The following is a 19,045-nucleotide window of genomic DNA, read 5'->3' as shown; positions in this document are numbered from 1 at the left end:
ATTTCAAAACACAGAAAATAACCTAAGAGAAAAGGGAATGTCATTCTCCCCGGTGTTCATTTTTTCCTGCATACTGCCATGAACATGGAATAAAATTATGGTTCTCTAATATGGCACCTCATATTATGATGAGGTAACCAGTTTCAAGATGTCCATAGGATGGAGCAAGTAAGGCAGCTGAGGAAATCAGAAGGTATGAAGAGAGAGTAATTTAAAAAGTTATGTCCCAAAACACATATGGGCTCACTTTGCACACTTCTGGATTAAGGCAACTGCTTAGGCCCTTTCTTTGAGCTGAGGCAAGAGAAGAATGCTGATTTTTAATTTAATTAATTATGGTCTTTGACATTCTTCATCTTAATTTCTCTTATTTCTTAAATTTGAAGGAGAGATGAAGAAAAGGACAGATGAGGAAGGGAAAGAACTTTCACTAAATCAGAGCCTACTCAGGGAGAAGAAGGAAAAAAAAGGGGAGCTACAAGAAAGGACAACATCTCACTGCCCTCTTTCAAATATACAGATGATTTTTTGCATGCTATTTATGAAATGGTTGCATGGTATTTTGAGCTTGTTAAAAAATGAATTACAGAATTTAAGATCATCTATTTCCTGACAAAGATAAGGACAAATGTCACTTTAATTGTAATATACAATTAAAGACACCAATTTTTAGAAATGTAATCCTGAGCTTTTCCCTCTAGAAGTACTGGGTGATATTGTTGGGTGGGACAGTACAATTCAATCATTGCATGCTCTGTTTCCTTCCCTGGGGATTTCACCTTGAGGTGGTAGAAAGGCATGTTTGTTCCAGTGACCCTGAGGGTATACCTATACTGCAAAAAAAAAGTGTTTTTTAGCTTGGGTTACCTAAACCATATTAGCTAATTTGGGTTAAAATAGCAGTGAAGACATGGCTCTTAACTTGGATTAGCAGTTCAAGTTCATATTCAGGCTCCCCTATCAGCTAAAACTCAAACGCCTAGCCTGAGCTAAAAGCTTAGTTGTTGTGTTTTCACCACTATTTTAAACCGAACTAGCTAATGGGATTAGGTAACCATGAGTTAAATACACGCTTCTGCAGTGTAGACCCTGAGAGCTATGCTAACAGGAGCTTTAACTCCTGGTAGGGACACCCAACCTGGACAGGTGAAAGAACAGGGAGCAGATGAAAAGCAATCCACTGGTCTTCCATGTTGGGGGCTGAGCAGTAAGGCAACAACCTCGCCATATATTTATAAAAAGTTATAGAAACAAAAGGCAGCCATTCCACTTAGATATGGAAGAGCCTTGTTTGTACCCTAAGCGATGTTTGACAGCATAGAATGTATTCGGATGGTCTGCTTGGTGTTTATGAGAAGAACTCCACTAGAGTCAGCTCTAATTAAAGTGCCAGACTTTCACGTTTGCTCAAAGTCTCCAATTCAGCAAAGCACTTAACACATTCAGTGTTTCACTGAATCTGCACTTAAGCTCCATCATTGCAGAAGATTGCCTGAAGGGAGCAGTTTGCAATATCGTAGCCTTGCTGATGAAGGGAAAATGAATCTGCTGTCTGAACAATTTTAGCTCCTTTTGCACAAATTTTCTTTCCTCTAAAATTGGAAACCCTGTTCCCTTCCCCTATCGTTCAAGTGATGAAATCTTCGCACCATTTGTGGAAAGCCGAATACTGCTTCCAAGTGACTTAAATGAGATAGGACTTGACTCTGTCAAGTAAGTTGTGCAAAGAAAAGAGTTGGGCAATGCCAAAATAATGAGTCTAGACGACCAGAGTAGAAAACTAAAATATACAGAAACAGGTGAGCAAAACCTTCAATGCTGAAATTGGAGCAGCCATTAGTTCAGAACAGAATTGTCAGACAGATAGATTAACATAATTTGTTGAGGAAGAGTCAATGTGTTTTTTGTAAAGGGAAATCATGCCTCACCAATCTATGAGAATTCTTTGAGGGAGTCAACAAGCATGTGGACAAGGAGGAATCCAGTGAACAGAACACAGATTTTCAGAAAGCCTTGACAAGGTTCCTCACCAAAGGCTTTTAAGCAAAGTAAGTTGTCATAGGGTAAGAGGGTAGGTCCTCTCATGGACTGGTAACTGGTTAAAAGATGGGAAACAAAGGGTAGGAATAAATGGTCAGTTTTCAGAATTGAGAGAGAGTTAAATAGTGGTGTCTCCCAGGGGTCAGTCCTGGGATCAGTCCTATTCAACATATTCATAAACAATCAGGAAAAAGGGCAGGGGTGCCATTTGGGGGGGGGGTGGGAGGGGCAGGGGAAGGCTCTAGCCTCATGCTCCCCCCACCAAGTTTCGTTGGGGAGGTCTACTTATCCTAGCCCCAGACAGAGCTCTTAACTGCAAGGCAACTTGAATGTGATACGTGATGAGTTTGGAAGCTGGGAGCAGCACAGCCTTTGTGGCAGGGAGTTTGTTTATAAACAAAGGCAGAGTGATACGATAACAAAAAGCTTGTCATTAAAGTAAATTAAGGATCGTTAAATGCAGGGCCAGCTCCAGGCACCAGCGAACTAAGCAAGTGCCTGGGGCAGCAAATGTAAAGGGGCGGCAGGACGCCGGGCTCTGGGGTGGCAATCTGCCCGCGGCAGCGGGAATTTGGTGGCCGCTCCGTCACAGCACATTTCGTGCTCAGCGGCAATTTGGCAACGGGGACGTGACTCTTCTTTGGTCGCCGGCGGCAATTCGGCAGCCGCACCATCACTCCGCCTCCCCGTTCGGCGGGCAGGATTCTGCCTCCCCGTTCTCCGGCAACCAAGTCCAGCGACTTGGGTTTTTTTGCCGCTTGGGGCAGCAAAAACACTGGAGCCGGCCCTGGTCAGATGATCCTGAAAGCACTGCCCGGCACTCCAGTTAAAAGATAGGGAACAAAGGGTAGGAATAAAAGGTGAAAATGGAGAGAGTTAAATAGTGGTGTCTCTCAGGGTACTGTACTGGGACCTACTCAACATATTCATAAATGATCTGGAAAAAGGGGTAAACAGTGAGGTGGTAAAATTTGCAGATGATACAAAACTACTCAAGATAGTTAAGTCCAAAGCAGACTGCGAAGAGCTACAAAGGGATCTCACAAAACTGGGTGCCTGGGCAACAAAATGGCAGATGAAATTCAATGTTAATAAATGCAAAGTAATGCACATCGTTTAAGAAGGAAAGATCTGAATGCCTGCCTACCTCACAACTTATTCATTTTTTTCCACCAATTTGTGTCCTTCACCTTACTATGGAAGGACTTTCTGTTAGACCAGTGGTTCCCAAACTTCAACAGCCCGCGAACCCCTTTCACTAAATTGTGAAATCTCGTGAACTCCCTCCTAAAAATGAATATTTCCAAGGATTTAAGTTTAACTTTCCTCCGCACTCTGTGGGGCTCCTGGTGCTGGATCCCGTTGACTGCCCCGGTCAACTGAGCTCCATTGAGCTCGGGCTGCAGGTCCTGCTGACCGCCGGGGCTCGGGCTGCCAGCCCCAGCTGCCTGGCCCCACTCTTCCTGGGGCTTGGGCTGCCAGCCTTATGCAGAGCACTGGGGTTTGGGCGGCTGGCTCCCCCACTGACTGAGGCAGGGCTCGGGCTGCCAGCCCCAACTGCCCTGCCCCGCTCTCCCTGGGGCTCAGGCTGTCTGCCCTGCAACTGGGTCCCACCTGCTGCCTCCAATGCCTGGGGTCCTCTGGCTGCCATTAGTGAAATTTTTCTGGTAACCCCCCTGTAACATTCTGCGAACCCCAGTTTGGAAACCACTGTGTTAGACTCTATTGAGGCCTGGATTGCTTCTGCAACTACAGCATATAGGGACAGTGGGAAGTTCCTCTTGAAAGAAGGATGGCATGATATGGCCTGTTTATTCCTACTGTTACACACATTTCTGCGGTGGCCCATCACCACAGTACTTGGGGGCTCAGATCCAAGATTCGTGTTCACATAAATGCAGGCAACCTTACCAAAGATGGAGTGTCGTATCCAACGGGACTTGAGAAAGTAAACAGCAAGCAAGTAAAGTGCTTCTCAAGTATGAGGTTATTTAGAAGAACTAATGAAGCAATTAAAAAAAGGGATGTTGAGAACCAATTTAGGAAGAAAGGCAGTTTTTTAGCTAAAAATCTTAAAGGGCAGCTTGAACCAGCATATGTGAACAAGTCTCTAACGGGGAACCTATAACAAGTCTTTGGCTGTCTAGTTACTATCCATTTCTGTCTCCAAACCCCATCTGTCTTCCTGACCACAACTGTGCCAATTTGGCACAGGGAAAGGGGCACTACCAAACACTGAAGAGTCTAGAGGCAGTGCACAGGTATAGGTACAGCCAGTGTTAATTGTCAGAGTGCCACGGACTTTCATGGAGTTATAACAATTTACACAAGCTGAAAAAATCTGCCTCACGGCTTCTGAATGGATGTCTCTGGCCTCTGCAGATCCATAAGATGTAGGAGACTAAACTTCCCCTTGTTTTTCAGGAGATTAAATCACCCCCCAATTGAACGAGAAAGTGGAAACACCAGGAGGTCAAACTTTTAAAAAAAAAAAAAGTTTTCTGTCTCCTCGCATAAATAACCACCTTAGTGGATGATTTGGCCCTCAGAGTTTGCAGCATCTATTCTTTTCTGTTCACCTCTGTTAAGTCATTTCATCACCATGTACCCAACTAACAAATATTTGCCAGATGGTAAAAGAAATGTGGCTTAAATCAAAGACTGAAACCAATCACACTGATAACTCATTGTGAATAGCTGTACTCCTAAAGGCTATAGAGCCAAACTTGCTTATAAGGTTATCCAAGATTGTGTTGTTTGCACTTGTAATTATTTATGTGGAGTTCCTACAATCCATTCCAGGATGCTAGATCTTTGTTTATCCTCACTTCAAAGGTAAAATTCTTTTAGACAGCCAGGTAGTTTGGCAGCAACTCACTACTCTGCCTTCAACAAAGGAGTCCAGGATTTTCCATGGTAAAAAAAATAATTTTTTTTTTTAAACAGAAATCCAGGTTTTCCTCCCAGAGCTTTTACCTAAAAGCCAAAAACCATAAACAAATGATTAAAAACAATGTTTGCAAACTAGAAGTAAGGTGTGATTTTGGTAAGCAGCCACAGACACATCTGGGTAGTAAAAAGGGATCCAGAAATGGGTATATACCCTCTTGGATATTACATGGATCAATTCCAATGCAGTATTTGCAAAATTTATATAACTATCTATGAGCTAGAAAAACACATGGAACATATGCAGTGTTATAGCTTAGATCTGAATTGATTCTCCTGCACACCATGACATCCTTCTCATTTTTCTTTTTACGTTACTAACCTGCATGGCATTTGGGGCACAATTAACACTGGTACCCTTCAGGGCAAGAATGGAAAAAAATCAGTAGTCATTTAAGCAGTCAGTCTAGAATTGCCCCATTTTATCCATATCCAAAATGCAACACTGCTGAAAATAAGAGAAAACAGGTCAGCATCAGCAAGTGTGTCAGCAGCACAGAAGTAAATGTAGGCCTCCTGGGCTTCACAAAGAGGTGTCCTCTTCTATGCAACTTTACCATTTAAGAACACTATAAGGGCAGAGAAACTCTAGCTGGGGAAAAAATTCAGTGTGTACCAGATATCTCCTCAGGGAGGTGGCATGCTGCCCCCTGCCTCACTTATCCTTCACCACAGGGACAAAGGGAAATACTTTTACCAATATATTTCTTATTTATATTTCTGCTATCAGGAAGAACTGAACATAAAGGACCCAAGCCTGAAAAAGTCTCTCAGTATAGAGCCCCTACGGATTTCACGAGCCAGCTTATGCCACTGACACTCTCATAGCAGAGATACATTATGCTTCTTTGCCATGTTGTTCCTTTGGGCACATACGTATGGAAAACCTCTGTCTTGCCTACAGTTTTTCCTACCAGCACCATAATACTATATCTTTATATTTAAAAAACACTATTTGATATAATAGCTCTAAAGGCTCAGTGCTGCCCACGGAAAACCTCTTAGAAAGCTCTATTTTAAAAAATATAGTCTATTTCTATAGATCTTTCCCCTTAATTTTAATTATTCTAAGGGATATTTGACTGAAAACATTATTTTTGTTTCATAAAAGCACCTGCTCATGGGTCTCATTTCTAACCTGCAAACTCCTCTGTAAGTGACATGAAAATCAGTTGGTTTGGAAGTTATCCTGGCATAGACAGATGAATGGCGAAGGCAGAAAAAGCCACAGGAGGGTGTCAGCATATGCCAAGGTTGCCATGCCTCAACTGAACTCTGACTAGTACATAACTGGAACAGTCTAGCTCACCTGTGTGGTGTTACTGTTAAAACAGGTATTACAGTTCTAAGAATGTATTTAGACTTCATGGAATGCTTGTGAGTTGCTGCATGCATTAATCTCACTTATGACCTCTGTATCCCATACTTCAACATAATATAGGACCATTTGTATTGTAAGCCTATGCAGTTATGGAAATCAGCAGATAGGAGAGAGACATTCATTACTGTGAAATGCTGGCCAGCCCCGCAGAGAAGGCCCACCAGCACCTGATGTTCTATAATAGTTCATGTAAGAGGACAAAAAGACTGTTGATTACTCTCATCCAGTCCCATAGTGAGGAGATGTGCAAATGAATTTCTCCCACCAGCTGAGCTGGTAGTTCAGAGAAGGGGGAAAAGGGAATAAAAATCCCTGGCAAAGAGAAACCCTCTCTATGCTGCTCGGTCTCTGGAGGGTAAGGTTTTCTACGCATAAAGTAAGACCTCCCCAGTGTTTAGCCTGGGTTAGCCCTAAGGGACATATGGAGCTTGCTTATTACAGATGTTTCTATTACCTTTTGAAACATAAGACTAACTCATTTGAGTGTGTTTACCTGCTTTAACCTCGTAAATAACTCGTTTCCTTTTCCTAGTGAATACATCTTTAGATTGTTTTTGGTGTGATATCTAAGGGGCAACAGACCTGGGAGAAGTGACTATCCCTTGAGACTGGGAGTAACCTGAATATGGCTGTGATTTTTGGTGTAAGGGACTAGCTACAACAAAGGCAAGCTTGCCTTGGTGAAAGGTAGATCGGAGTACCTATGATTCCACGGCTAGGCTGTTAGTGCCTGAGGAGTTTACACTTGATAACTGGTTGGTAAAATTTAAGTATAGACCTTACAACCAATTTGGTGTATGCGCCCTGCTTCTCAACAGTCTGCCCTGAGGTTGGTATTCATACTCTTGAGCCATTGCAGGACAACTTGATAGAGGGAAACAGATCCCACAAAACCATTTCTAGCCTACCTACTCTCCCACTCCAGATTCAAGCTCTGAGTGAGGAAAAAGCAGCTGCTAAATTCCTGGGCAATAGCAATTTTGCTCTTTCATGAAAAAGCAAATAGAAACAAGAGAAAAAATAAATCGACAAAGAAGTTTCAAGTTGGACAGATATTCCAACATTCCCATGAGGTGTGAATGACTTTTTAATACTGATACTGAGTCTGCTATCACTATATTTGGTAGTGCTCTTAGTTAATATCAGCATTGGGGTGTTGGTTATGCTTGGATTAGTAAATTGTCCCTTTGCCAGAAGACATGTAAACGAATTGCCAATACGATTAATAAGAAATAAAATCAACAAGTCAGATTTAGATACTGGCACTTTTTTAAAAGTAGGTTTCTTTCTTTTTAGAACAGTTATGATTTTCTCTAATAAGCCGTTATCCTTTTCCCCATCCCACACCGGCACTCATCTCCTCATCTCCACATGCAAACATGCTCACAGACACATCCCATATTGCTCATTAAGATCACTGCAGAATCTTAGCATCAAGTACTATTAAATAATCAGAGTTACTAATACTGACTGGATGCTTACAGTGTAGCTCAGCCCTGGACAAAGTCCCTAAAGGTCTGAGGGCATTCTTGAAACAGAATTATTTTCCATGTAATTGATGAAAGGAAGCCAGATGGCAACGTACTTGATTGCTTAGACATGTCTCTTCTAAAGTTGGTAATCTTTTCCACAATGAGGACATCCCAAATTTCAACAAGTCATATGTCCAGTCTCCCCACTACCTCATTTTGACTGGCTGCATCTCTGTTTGCCACTCCCCAGTGATCAGTTTTGGACAATATTCTTGCATGTGAGGACGACACAAAGCGAAGGGTGCCTCACTAAGGAGGGACAACTTCAAACATACCTAAATTTAGTGGACTTTTCAGATTATCACTTGCAGAAAATGCATGTAAAAGTGTGTGTGTGTGTGTGTATAGAGACGTGAACCTTCAGATCTTTTTATTGCTGCATTTGGATGATGTTGTAACACACTAGTTGAGAAGTATTTACATGGGACAAAAGATGGAGCAGATCCAATTCCTATAAATGGGAATGTATCTCCCTTGTCTATATAACTCCTGCTAACTTTAATACAATAGTCACCATTAAAAGTCTTTACAGCCATCCTTTAAAATAAACAGTGTTCTCCATACCAAGTATAGGCCCTGACCCTGCAAACATTAAGTCCATACATAACCCAAGCAACCCTATAGAAAGGGCTTGAAAAATTTACCCAGGACCTAATAGTCCAAGGATTAAGCCTACTCCCCAGACAGAAATATGCTAGTGCCTGAGCTGGTCAGATACTCACTCCTACAGGATCTTCAGGCCCAAGAACTCCTCACCTCCAATTCATACTACACATACAGTGCGCACATGCACACACCCCACACGTTGTAATTCACGTGTATTATGAGAGCCTAGAGGTCTCAACCAGAATTGGGGCCTCATTTACTAGGCGCTGTAAAAACATATAAAGACACAGTCTCAAAGATCCTTATTGGCCCCAGCCCTAACCCCAGCTTGGGGATACTTACTGGCTCCAACCCAAAACTCTAGCCTAGGGAGCCTGCCAACCCCAACCCTAACCAAAGCCCTGACTGGCTTAATTTGCCCCAACCTACTCCATCCCACCAACAGATGAATTTATTCTCAGTTTGCACACCGAATCTTCTTTTTGATTAGCAAGAACATCCTTCCTCCAGTGTACTCTGCTGGGGTGACAAGGTCGTTTTGGCAGGATCCTCCCACACATGCACTGGGTGACTGACCATCTGTCCTCTCATCCTGGGATACCTGCAAAGATGGCCACCCTGAGAGCACAGCTGCCATGTCTCATAAGGGTATGTCTTCCCTGGGTTTTAGCCCAACCTCTCCCCACCATCCACACAGAAAAACCTCTAACCAGATTAGGAGGTGCTTTAAACCTGGGCTATCTTAAACAGCTGAGGGGGGTTAGTTAGAGCCTGTTTCAACTCAGTTGGAACACAGGCAAAAATAAAAAAAAAATTAGTCAAGTGTTGATAGTTCCTAATTCCCCTGCCAATGACAGACCAGTTCTCCTGCAATTGAGACAACTGACTGGGAAAGAATCCTAGAACACTGCAGTACAAAGGACCACGGGATATGCCCCCAAACACACATGGGCAAGTGCAGAAACAGTGAGGACACAGTAACATAAGTAGAACTTCGTTGAGGGGATGCTTGCAACTGGACTAGACTAATCTGATTGCTCAGACCCAGGTGCCAACCAACCAGGCTAACCACCAATGAAGACACACACTAACAGTGGCAACAGCACAGGAGCTGTCTCTCTGCAGACTTAGGAAGACATCGATGCACTGTTTACAATTAGTCCACGTTTGGAAAGATTTCTTCAAAACCCAGAAAACCAGAAACTTAATTCTTTTTTAAATGAAAGCTTAGATTCTGCAGAAGTTGATAGCACTCACCCACACAGATTCCTACTGGCCCTGGACAAGACAATTTTTTCAAGTCTTGGTCATAGGGATTACCATAAATATTGCCACTGACATAATAAATCAGTAAGGCATCTTAGAAATCCTATATAGACAAAATTAGAACAGAATGAATGCCAGTGAATATTAACTATTTGAAAATAATTTAAAGAGTCTAACAGCAACCATAAGTAAGAGGGCTCCATTACAGAAGCAGTTATTTCTCATCAAATACTCATACCAGAAAGTACTATCACAATAATACATTATTGCTTTATATCTGCAATTAGATTCTACATGAGTCTTAGCTGACCTAAATTCTTCTAGCATGAACATCTATTTTTGATCAATAATTCCAAATGCACACAATGAGTTACAATGCACACATGATTTACATAATGCCACCTACCTGCAGCTGCTAAACACAAAATCATCAAAGTAAACACTGGAATCACACAACTTGAAGTCATTTTTGCAACACTGGGTCTTCTCAAATCAGCTCCTTTTGTAGCTCTTCATGTAGACATGCTTCCTTTGAAATCAGTGGTATATGCTTTGAAATCAAGTCTTCCAAACTTTTAATTGCCTACTGAGAGAAAAAAATACATTTTAATAGAAATATGTCTTACAGAAATGTCCTCATCTATTTAAAATTATATCTTTTTTGTATCATATCTAACAAAACAGAGATATTTCTTAAAAGAGAATTATACAAGTATATTTTACACTGCTGAATATCCTAAGTACCAAAAGGGACACTAAGCACATAACTAATCTTTTCCCCTTTCGTTTTTCTACCTTGTCCATCCTCCCAAAATAATCATACCAGCTATGTCCTGTTCCAAACAGAAGGACACAGCTAGAATTGGAGTCCTGCTGAAGCCCAGAAGATGCCCATATGGTCTCAAGTAAATTTATTTTAAGTATGCAAATTTCTTTGGGTCACTGAAGTCAGAAGATATATTACCCAATCTTAAGAATATCATGAGAGGAGTTGCCCACACACAGTTTATAAGTAACACAGCAACTCTGACTTGCATTTCTAAATTGGCACCACAAACTCGAAAACCATTTGAAAGATCCTGAAACTAAAACACTTGTTAGAGTAAACACAAAAACCCCTAAACCTACAACTAACATAATATACTTTTACAAGAGAAAGTAGAATGCCCCTACCCTATACTGGCTCTCTTTCAAGCAGCTAGCTGCCCAGAATAAGGGCATGAAATTACACTACAAAATTAGATCAATTTTATAGAAGTCAATCTTTAGAAAACAATTTTGTACAGTCGATTGTGTATGTCCCCACTAAGCGCAGTAGGTCGGTGGAGCGTGTCCTCAATACTGTGGCTAGCATCGACTCACTGAGTGGTGCACTTTCGGTAGCTATTCCACAGTCCCCGCTCCTGACTGGAATTCTGGGTTAAGCTCCCAATGCCTGATGGGGCAAAAACATTGTCACGGGTGGTTTGGGGTACATGTCATCAGTTTCTCCTCCCTTTTTCCCTCCGTCCTTGAAAGCAACGGCAAACAGTCATTTCGCGCCTTTTTTCCTGGGTTATCCATGCAGACGCCATAGTATGGCGAGCATGGAGCCCGCTCAGCTGCACACTGCTGTTGTGAGCATTGTGAACACCTTGCACATTATCCTGCAGTATGTACAGAGCCTGGCTAGGAGCCGCCAGCACGAGGAAGACTGTGAGGAGGACAGACACAGACATTCCTGAAAACATGGGCTGTGACAATTAGGACATCATGGCAGAAGTGGGGCAGGTTGATACAGTGGAATGCCGATTCTGGTCCCGGCAAACAAGCACAGACTGGAGGGACCGCATAGTGTGGCGGGTATGGGATGATTCCCAGTGGCTGCGCAACTTTTGCAGGCATAAGGCCTCTTTCATGGAACTTTGTGAGTTGCTTTCCAGCCGCCCTGAAGTGCAGGAATACCAAGATGAGACCTGCCCTGATAGTTGAGAAGCGAGTGGTGATAGCCCTGTGGAAGCTTGCAACGCCTGACTCCTACCAGTCAGTTAGGAATCAATTCGGAATGGGCAAATCTACCAAATCTGCTGTGATCCAAGTAGCCAAGGCAATCAATAACCTTCTGCTAACAAGGGTAGTGACTCTGGGAAATGTGCAGGTCATAGTGGATGGCTTTGCTGCAATGGGGTTCCCTAACTGAAGTGGGGTGAAAGATAGAATGCATATCCTGATCTTGGCACCGCACCTCCTTGCCAAATAGTACATAAACTGCAAGGGGAACTTCTCAAGGGTGCTGCAAGCACTAGTGGATCACAAGGGACGTTTCACCAACATCAACGTGGGAAAGTCGGGAAAGGTGCATGATGCTCGCATCTTTCGGAACTCCAGGCTGTTTGAAAAGCTGCAAGAAGGGACTTTCTTCCCAGACCAAAAAATTACCATTGGGGATGTTGAAATGCCAATAGTTATCCTTGGAGACCCAGCCTGCCTCCTGCTCTCAAGGCTCATAAAGCCGTACACAGGCAGCCTGGAGAGCAGTAAGGAGCAGTTCAACTATAGGCTGAGCAAGTGCAGAATGGTGGTAGAAAGCTCCCCCCTCCTCGCCTCCTTCTCCTCACCCCCAGTGCACCACGTCCCTGCTCCTCCCCCTCCCTCCCTGCACTTCGTGCCACCTAACAGATATTTGGAGGCGCTTAGGACTTTCCATGAGGGAGGGGGAGGAGCGGGGACGTGGTGCGCTCAGGGGAGGAGTCGGAGAAGAGACAGGTTGGGGCAGGGATTTGGGGGAAGGGGGTGGAATGGGAGCAGAAAATGGGCAGGGCTGGGGTTGGAAAAGGTGGGGTGGGGCAGGGACTGTGGGGAAGGGGTGGAATGGGGGCCGAGAAGAGAGGCGGGGCAGGGGCAAGGCCAGGGGTAGGGCAGGAGTCGAGCACCCATAGGGCAGAGGGGAAGTCAGTGCCTATGATCTGGGATGGCTCCTGGAGGCCAACATCATCGAATTAGACAGCGCTGTGTCTGCACTACCCCAAACTCGACCCAGGAAGGTTGATTTTAGCACTACTCCTCTCGTTGGGGAGGAGCATAGCAGTTGATTTTAAGAGGCCTTTAGGTCGGTGGAAGGGGTTGGTTGTGTAGCTGCATTGCTTATAAAATCGACCTAACGCAGCTAAATTCGACCTAACCTCGTAGAGAAGACCAGACCTAAGAATCTGAAGTCAGCAAGAAGGGAACTGGAACGCTGATAACGTTCAATCAAATAAAGCAAATATATTTTATTTCACTAGCAGCCTTCTCAAAACACAAAATGACAGAAGATGCCTCAGCAACCACCAATAGATTACTATAAAGCAATGTAAGGTCTTAAAAATAACCCCCACAAACTGGGTGATAGAACAGAACAGAGCTGAGCTGACAGAGAATTCCAAACTGAAGACTAACTCTTCGTTAGTCAATGTTTCTCTATGGCTCTCAATTCATTCTTCAATTTCTTCCTCAAGGATGTTGACGAAGCCATCACCACCCACTTGCCTGGCCACCTGAACAATGTGTTTCACTTCTTTGTCAATGGTCGGGAAACTGTTAAAATCATTCACACATTCTTTCCATAGGTTTCACCAACATGCATTGACTGTTTCAGGCTTGATTGCATCACTTGTATTAAACATTCAATGGATGTAACTGGCAATGTTGAAGGACTTCCAACACTCCATCACATTAAGATTGGGATCAGCATCCATACTGCTACGTATCCATGAGAACGTAAGCCTCGTGTACGTGGCCTTGAAACAGCGAATCATGCCTTGGTCGAGAGGTTGGAAGATGGAGGTGGTATTGGGGGGGGGGGCGAGGGGGGAGAAAGACTACTTCAATGTCGTTATGGGCAAACTGGAGTGCCGCAGGGTGGCCAGGAGCATTGTCTACGATTAGCAACACTTTAAAAAGTCAAGTCCTTTCTCTTCTCTTTAAGGTACCATTTGACCTCCGGAATGAAATGCTTGTGGAACCAATCCAGAAGCGATGCTGCCGTCACCCAAGCCTTTTTATTTGATTGCCAGAACACAGGCAGGAGATTTTTTGTTCTTGCCTTTTACGGCACGGGGATTTGCAGCTTGTAGAGCAAGCCTGGCTTTATTAAATGCCCAGACACATTGCCACAAAACACAGTCACACTGTCTTTAGCTGCTTTGAAGCCAGGGGCTTGTCTTTCTGATTTTGAAGTGTAAGTGCGGTTGGGCATTTTTTTTTTTCCAGAAGAGCCCAGTCTCATCAGCATTAAAAATTTGTTCCGGAAGATAGTCCTTTTCTTCTCTGATTTTCTTTAATTGTTCGGGGTAGGCTTTTGCCGCCTCTTCATTCACAGATGCAGCTTCACCAGTAGTATGCACGTTTTTGAAGTTGAAGCGGTTCCTAAAAAACTGTTAAGCCAACCTTGGCTGGCTTTGAATTCCTTCTCATCAGAAAGCTGTCCCTCTTTGGTGGGAGGTTGGAACAGCACAGAGAGGCTAAGAGCCTTTTCTCGCAACGTGTTGCCATCGATAGGCACATGTTTACAGTTCATGTCTTCCAGCCATAAGTTTAATGCTTTTTCAGTCTTCACTAAAGTCTTATCACGCACCTGGCTCGTCACCTTAGCAGTTATTGGAGCACTTGATGCCACGGCTTGACGAATTGCTCTCTCTCGAATCTTGATGGCACGGATGCTAGATTTGTTGCGGCCACATTTACGCACCACGCTGGAGACCGACATACCGCCAGTTATTCCTCCTGCGTTGGAACAGATCACTGTTTCTTCAGTTGAGCACCAGATGAAGTAGTTGGCTTGCATTTAGGGGCCATGTTGTACGAAAAATATGTACAGTATCTTTAAACACTAGAATCACATTCAGCGCAGCAAGATGCTCACACTATGAAAGGCACATAGGAACTGAGACTGACTGAGGGAACAGCAGATTCATGTCTCCCATCTCATGCTCACTCCGAGGCATATGATCATTGAATGGGATGGTGGGCGGAATTGCCTGCACTATTTACAGGTATCTAGTTATTTTTCTCTCTTTTTTTTTTTTTTTTTTGACAAGCACATATAGTTGAATTCATGTAAGTTAAATGCGTGTATTGTGCGACTCATAGCAAATCCATATTTGCTAAAGAACAGAATGAATATTGAGAAAATTACTTTTAAAATGATGAGTCTTTTCTGTTTAAACTCTAACACAAACAAAGCAATCCAGCTGTAGGTTGAAAGCTACTGTCAGCAAGATTAACATGTGAAAGTCTGGTGGTTAGCACAAAGAACAGACAGCCCACTAAGTGGGAGGGATGACTGCTTTGAATTAAGATGTGAAAAATGTACAGAAAAACAGGAACCTAAACTGTTCAACTACAGTAGCAAATGGAGTTGAGACAAGAGACATTTCCAAAAGACTCATCCCCACGAGGGTACACCTGGATAACTACTTTTGTGAGCAAGTTCACAGGAGAGCAAATCAAAACTGTGATAACTGAAGGATCCCAGTGAGGAAGAATGAGAGAGGATGACATGAAACATCCAAGAGCAGAATTTGCATCTCCAACACTGGCTGCCAAAAAGGGTCTCAGAGACCAACTAGACCTCAAAAAAAACGTAGTGCAGAAAAGCAAAATACTGCTATTTTCCTAAAATGACACAAAGGGAATACACCTAGATTAGTTAAGCAGAATATAAAACTAGATACATTGTGCATGCTATTTACTTGTTTGAATTCAATTGTCTCTGCTTATTCTTAATAAATCTTGTGTTACTTGTGAGGATTTCATGCACACCATCCCAGAGATGTGAGACAACCTTCCAACTATAAGAGAGAGTGCCAAGGAAGAGCATCTAGAGCCCAGTCCAGTGAGGATTTTTCAGTCAAGAAGGCACAGCCAAGAGGATCCTTTTAATTTAGGTCTGTTGCAGTAAGGCCTGTGGTCCTAATCAAGAAGAAATGTCTAATGACTACAGACAAGGATCAGATTTAAGAGGACAAAAAACAATAATCAAGGTGCAATCACCACCTATTCAAGTCAAGAAAAACATGTATTCTACATGTTAATGGAGCTAGAGAGAGAGACTGAAACCTATACAATGATGAAGACTATTACGGAGCAGAGAGACTGAATTAATTGCCGAGTTTTAATTTGTATCTTAGAAACATTCAGTAAACCTGTGTATTTTGATATATGAAAAATTGAATCTACGTAACAATACAAATAGAAAACACAATGTAAAAAAAACCAAAACAAAACACATAAACAGGAAGTTCCTAGATGGCTGTCACTATGCTAAACACTATGGCTGTTCTGAACCACATGGTAACAGCAGGGACAGATCTCAGATCCTCCTCCCTCCAAAAGCACAACTCTCGCCACCTCTTAAAGAATCTGTTATCTGCTAGCACAGTCTGTGGCAGACAGCTGAGAGAATCTGATGCCGTCCTGCTAGCACAAAGTGGTAAACACATATACAAGACAGTTCACTACAATAGCTCACCAATTTCCCTACCTTTACATTTGCTTCATATTTGTTTCTTTGTAAGTATCTAAAAACCAAATTTCCCCAGAACTTCCAGTCTTCTCACAGGAGTCTTTAAAACTATTTTCTTCTGCATCAGCATAAAGGCTGTGTGAGAAAGTCAGTTTTAATACTAAAACTTGCTCAGGGTTTTCAGAAGTTAAAGCATCCTGCTTCAGACAATGTCTTTACTTAAAGATGTCTTTCTCATAGGCGGCTTCCTGTTCTCACTGACAGAGACTGCCAAGCTCTGCATATTGAATACCCAAGCACACTTTTACTTGGTCTACTTCTGTATTTTTAGCTAAATGACTATTGCATCGTATTCCCATTAGCATCTTTACTCCTATCTCCTTTTCTTCTTCTTCTTCTTCTTCTAATTCTTTAAGGTACTTCTCCCTACTACTCCTTTTTCTCTAAGGCCCAGCACAGTAATAAGTATGTCTGCATAAGGCCACAGAAAAATTCTGGGGGGCTTCTGTTTTCTATTTTGGACTTGCATTGCATGGGAGCTGGACATACTCATTGTTCAACCAGGTCCTTAATGCTCTAATTTTACCTTTTATTTCTGTTCCTCCAAACCCTTTCTCCAAATGTCACCATCTGTTTAATTATATCCTCCCCTTTGTATATATGTCCTGGCTTTGCTTTAAATCCATCTCCACTCTATCATCTTCCCCATGGAGACCTTTCCTTCGCTGGCTGAAGAATAGCTTCCACTTCCTCTTTTCCTTGTCACAACAGGCTCTATTTCATGCTGTCTCCCTTCCATGCTCACAGCCAGAGGTTGTAACCCTCAAAAGGTAAAATACCACACCACAGTACTCCCCCATCATGCTGCAACAGCTCATAAACACTTTGGTTACCAATGTGAGCCAAATCCTACTCACCTTAATCATGGACTTCAATGGGAACTACTCAGGAGAAGCAAGCAGGATTTGTCCCTGTGTTGCTTTGCCATAGCAATGCGAACCCACGTTTCTAAGGCATCCAAGAAAACCCTTCAAAGCCAAAGCTTCTTCATTGTTTGTTTGTTTTAAACATGGCAGCCATTTTACTTATTTAACCACATTCCCATTGGTTCCTTGTACAATAAAAATGTGCATTCCACTGCACAAATAAAAAGCCAATGATTTGTAATCAAATATGCCCAAGCCCAATTTAGATGCTAGATTCAGTTATACAAGCATTCAATACACGAAGTGAAACATGGTTTTTCAAAAAGAAATATTATAACCCCAATCCTATTAACATCCATTTTTCAAGATATGTCTTTTTTTAAAACTTGATGACACTTATTCTCTTAATACTGTATGATTTGCATATGTACAGGCTAGAAGGCAGACTAACTGTATTAGCAAATATTACTGTGGGATTCAAAATGCACATCAATCGTTTTCATGTCTACATCTAAAACCGTGCAGAACTTAAACAGTAACTTATTCATAAACTATTAAGGAGACTGATTCTGCTTTATAAACACCAAAGCAGTTTCATTTCCAGGGAATAAGGAGAGTAATAAAACTAAATATCCTGACATATCAAAAGCCCAGGGAAAAAGTTATTCTGATGCCTAGCAGTTCATATGCTGCTGTGCTTGTAATGGGACATTTCAACAAGTCACAGTTAAAGGCTATGGGAACTGGAACAGGACCAAGGGAAGAGGCTTTATGCCACTTAGAAACTGTGCCCCCTCTATTTCAGATTGCTTTTGTTTTAACATTTTGTTTGTTTATTTGTACACTAATGTTTTACTATGTGTTCTGTCAAATTACAGGAAGCTACAACACATGCACAATCGGTCCCTGAAAGAAAAGACAATTTCACCCTTTTTGCTTGCAAGGCCCTGATAGCAGCAAATCAGACTTGCACCACAGCATGAATATTGCACGCATTTGGCACAAAGGTCTGGCTAGGATCAGAGACAGCCATTCTCAGTCTAAATCTACACTCAAGTTTCCCTTCAGCCTACACAGGATTTGCTGTCAACTCACTTTAATTGTTGTGAGTTTACATCAGAAAAGCAAAATCATTAAACCAGACACTGTGGTGTCTGAACCACCACTGCAGGATAGGTCCTGAATGCAAAAGAATAGACTGGAAGAAGACAGAAGAGAAACCATCTTCTTGTAGGTTATAGAGATTTTTCCTAAAGAGCGAGCTAGGGGGGCAGCTCTTTCGAGGGTCAGGGCAGGGTTTCTTTGTTACAGGAACTAAGGGACAATGCACATGGAACAAGCACTTGAGAAGTCTCTATAAGAGAATCAGGGAGGACATGGAGGTAGCTCCTGATAGGATTCAGGCATAAGGGGCTCTCCCAGGTGGAAGGGGAAAGTCTTCTCAGCAAAAACATCTGATGGCATATATAAGACTGAGGGTAACATTTTCAAAAGTATCAAAGTGACTTAAGAGCCTAAGCCCCATTTTCAAAAATAACTTAAGTCTCATTGAAAGTCAGTGGGCGGCCAGGAGGCCAAATTCCATTGCAAGTCAATAGGAGCCTAAATCATTTCTGAAAATGGGACTTAGGCTCCAAATTTAGGATAAAATTTTCAAAAGTGCCTAAGAAAAACAAGTTTCAGAGTAACAGCCGTGTTAGTCTGTATTCGTAAAAAGAAAAGGAGTACTTGTGGCACCTTAGAGACTAACCAATTTATTTGAGCATAAGCTTTCGTGAGCTACAGCTCACTTCATGCAGTATGCATCCGATGAAGTGAGCTGTAGCTCATGAAAGCTTATGCTCAAATAAATTGGTTAGTC

General features: G+C 42.5%; 1 protein-coding gene across 7 annotated transcripts in view; it reads right to left on the bottom strand.

Moving 5' to 3' along the window:
* The window catches only part of TGFBR3 (transforming growth factor beta receptor 3), a 179,190-nt gene that overhangs the window by 148,719 nt on the left and 11,426 nt on the right, over window positions 1-19,045 (bottom strand). For 6 of the 7 annotated variants that reach the window (XM_084637452.1, XM_084637454.1, XM_084637455.1 and 3 more), the window contains exon 2: window positions 10,181-10,360. In XM_084637452.1, the coding sequence (XP_084493578.1) occupies window positions 10,181-10,241 (61 nt within the window). In that variant the 5' untranslated portion in view covers window positions 10,242-10,360. The remainder of the gene's footprint in view (window positions 1-10,180; window positions 10,361-19,045) is intronic. The other variant, XM_084637453.1, reaches the window with a different exon arrangement.

The sequence above is a fragment of the Lepidochelys olivacea genome, assembly GCF_965140295.1.
Source record: "Lepidochelys olivacea isolate rLepOli2 genome assembly, chromosome: 8".
Taxonomy (NCBI): Eukaryota; Metazoa; Chordata; order Testudines; family Cheloniidae; genus Lepidochelys; species Lepidochelys olivacea.
Note: the sequence above shows the minus strand (reverse complement) of the source record. Positions and strands in the feature narration are given on the sequence as shown.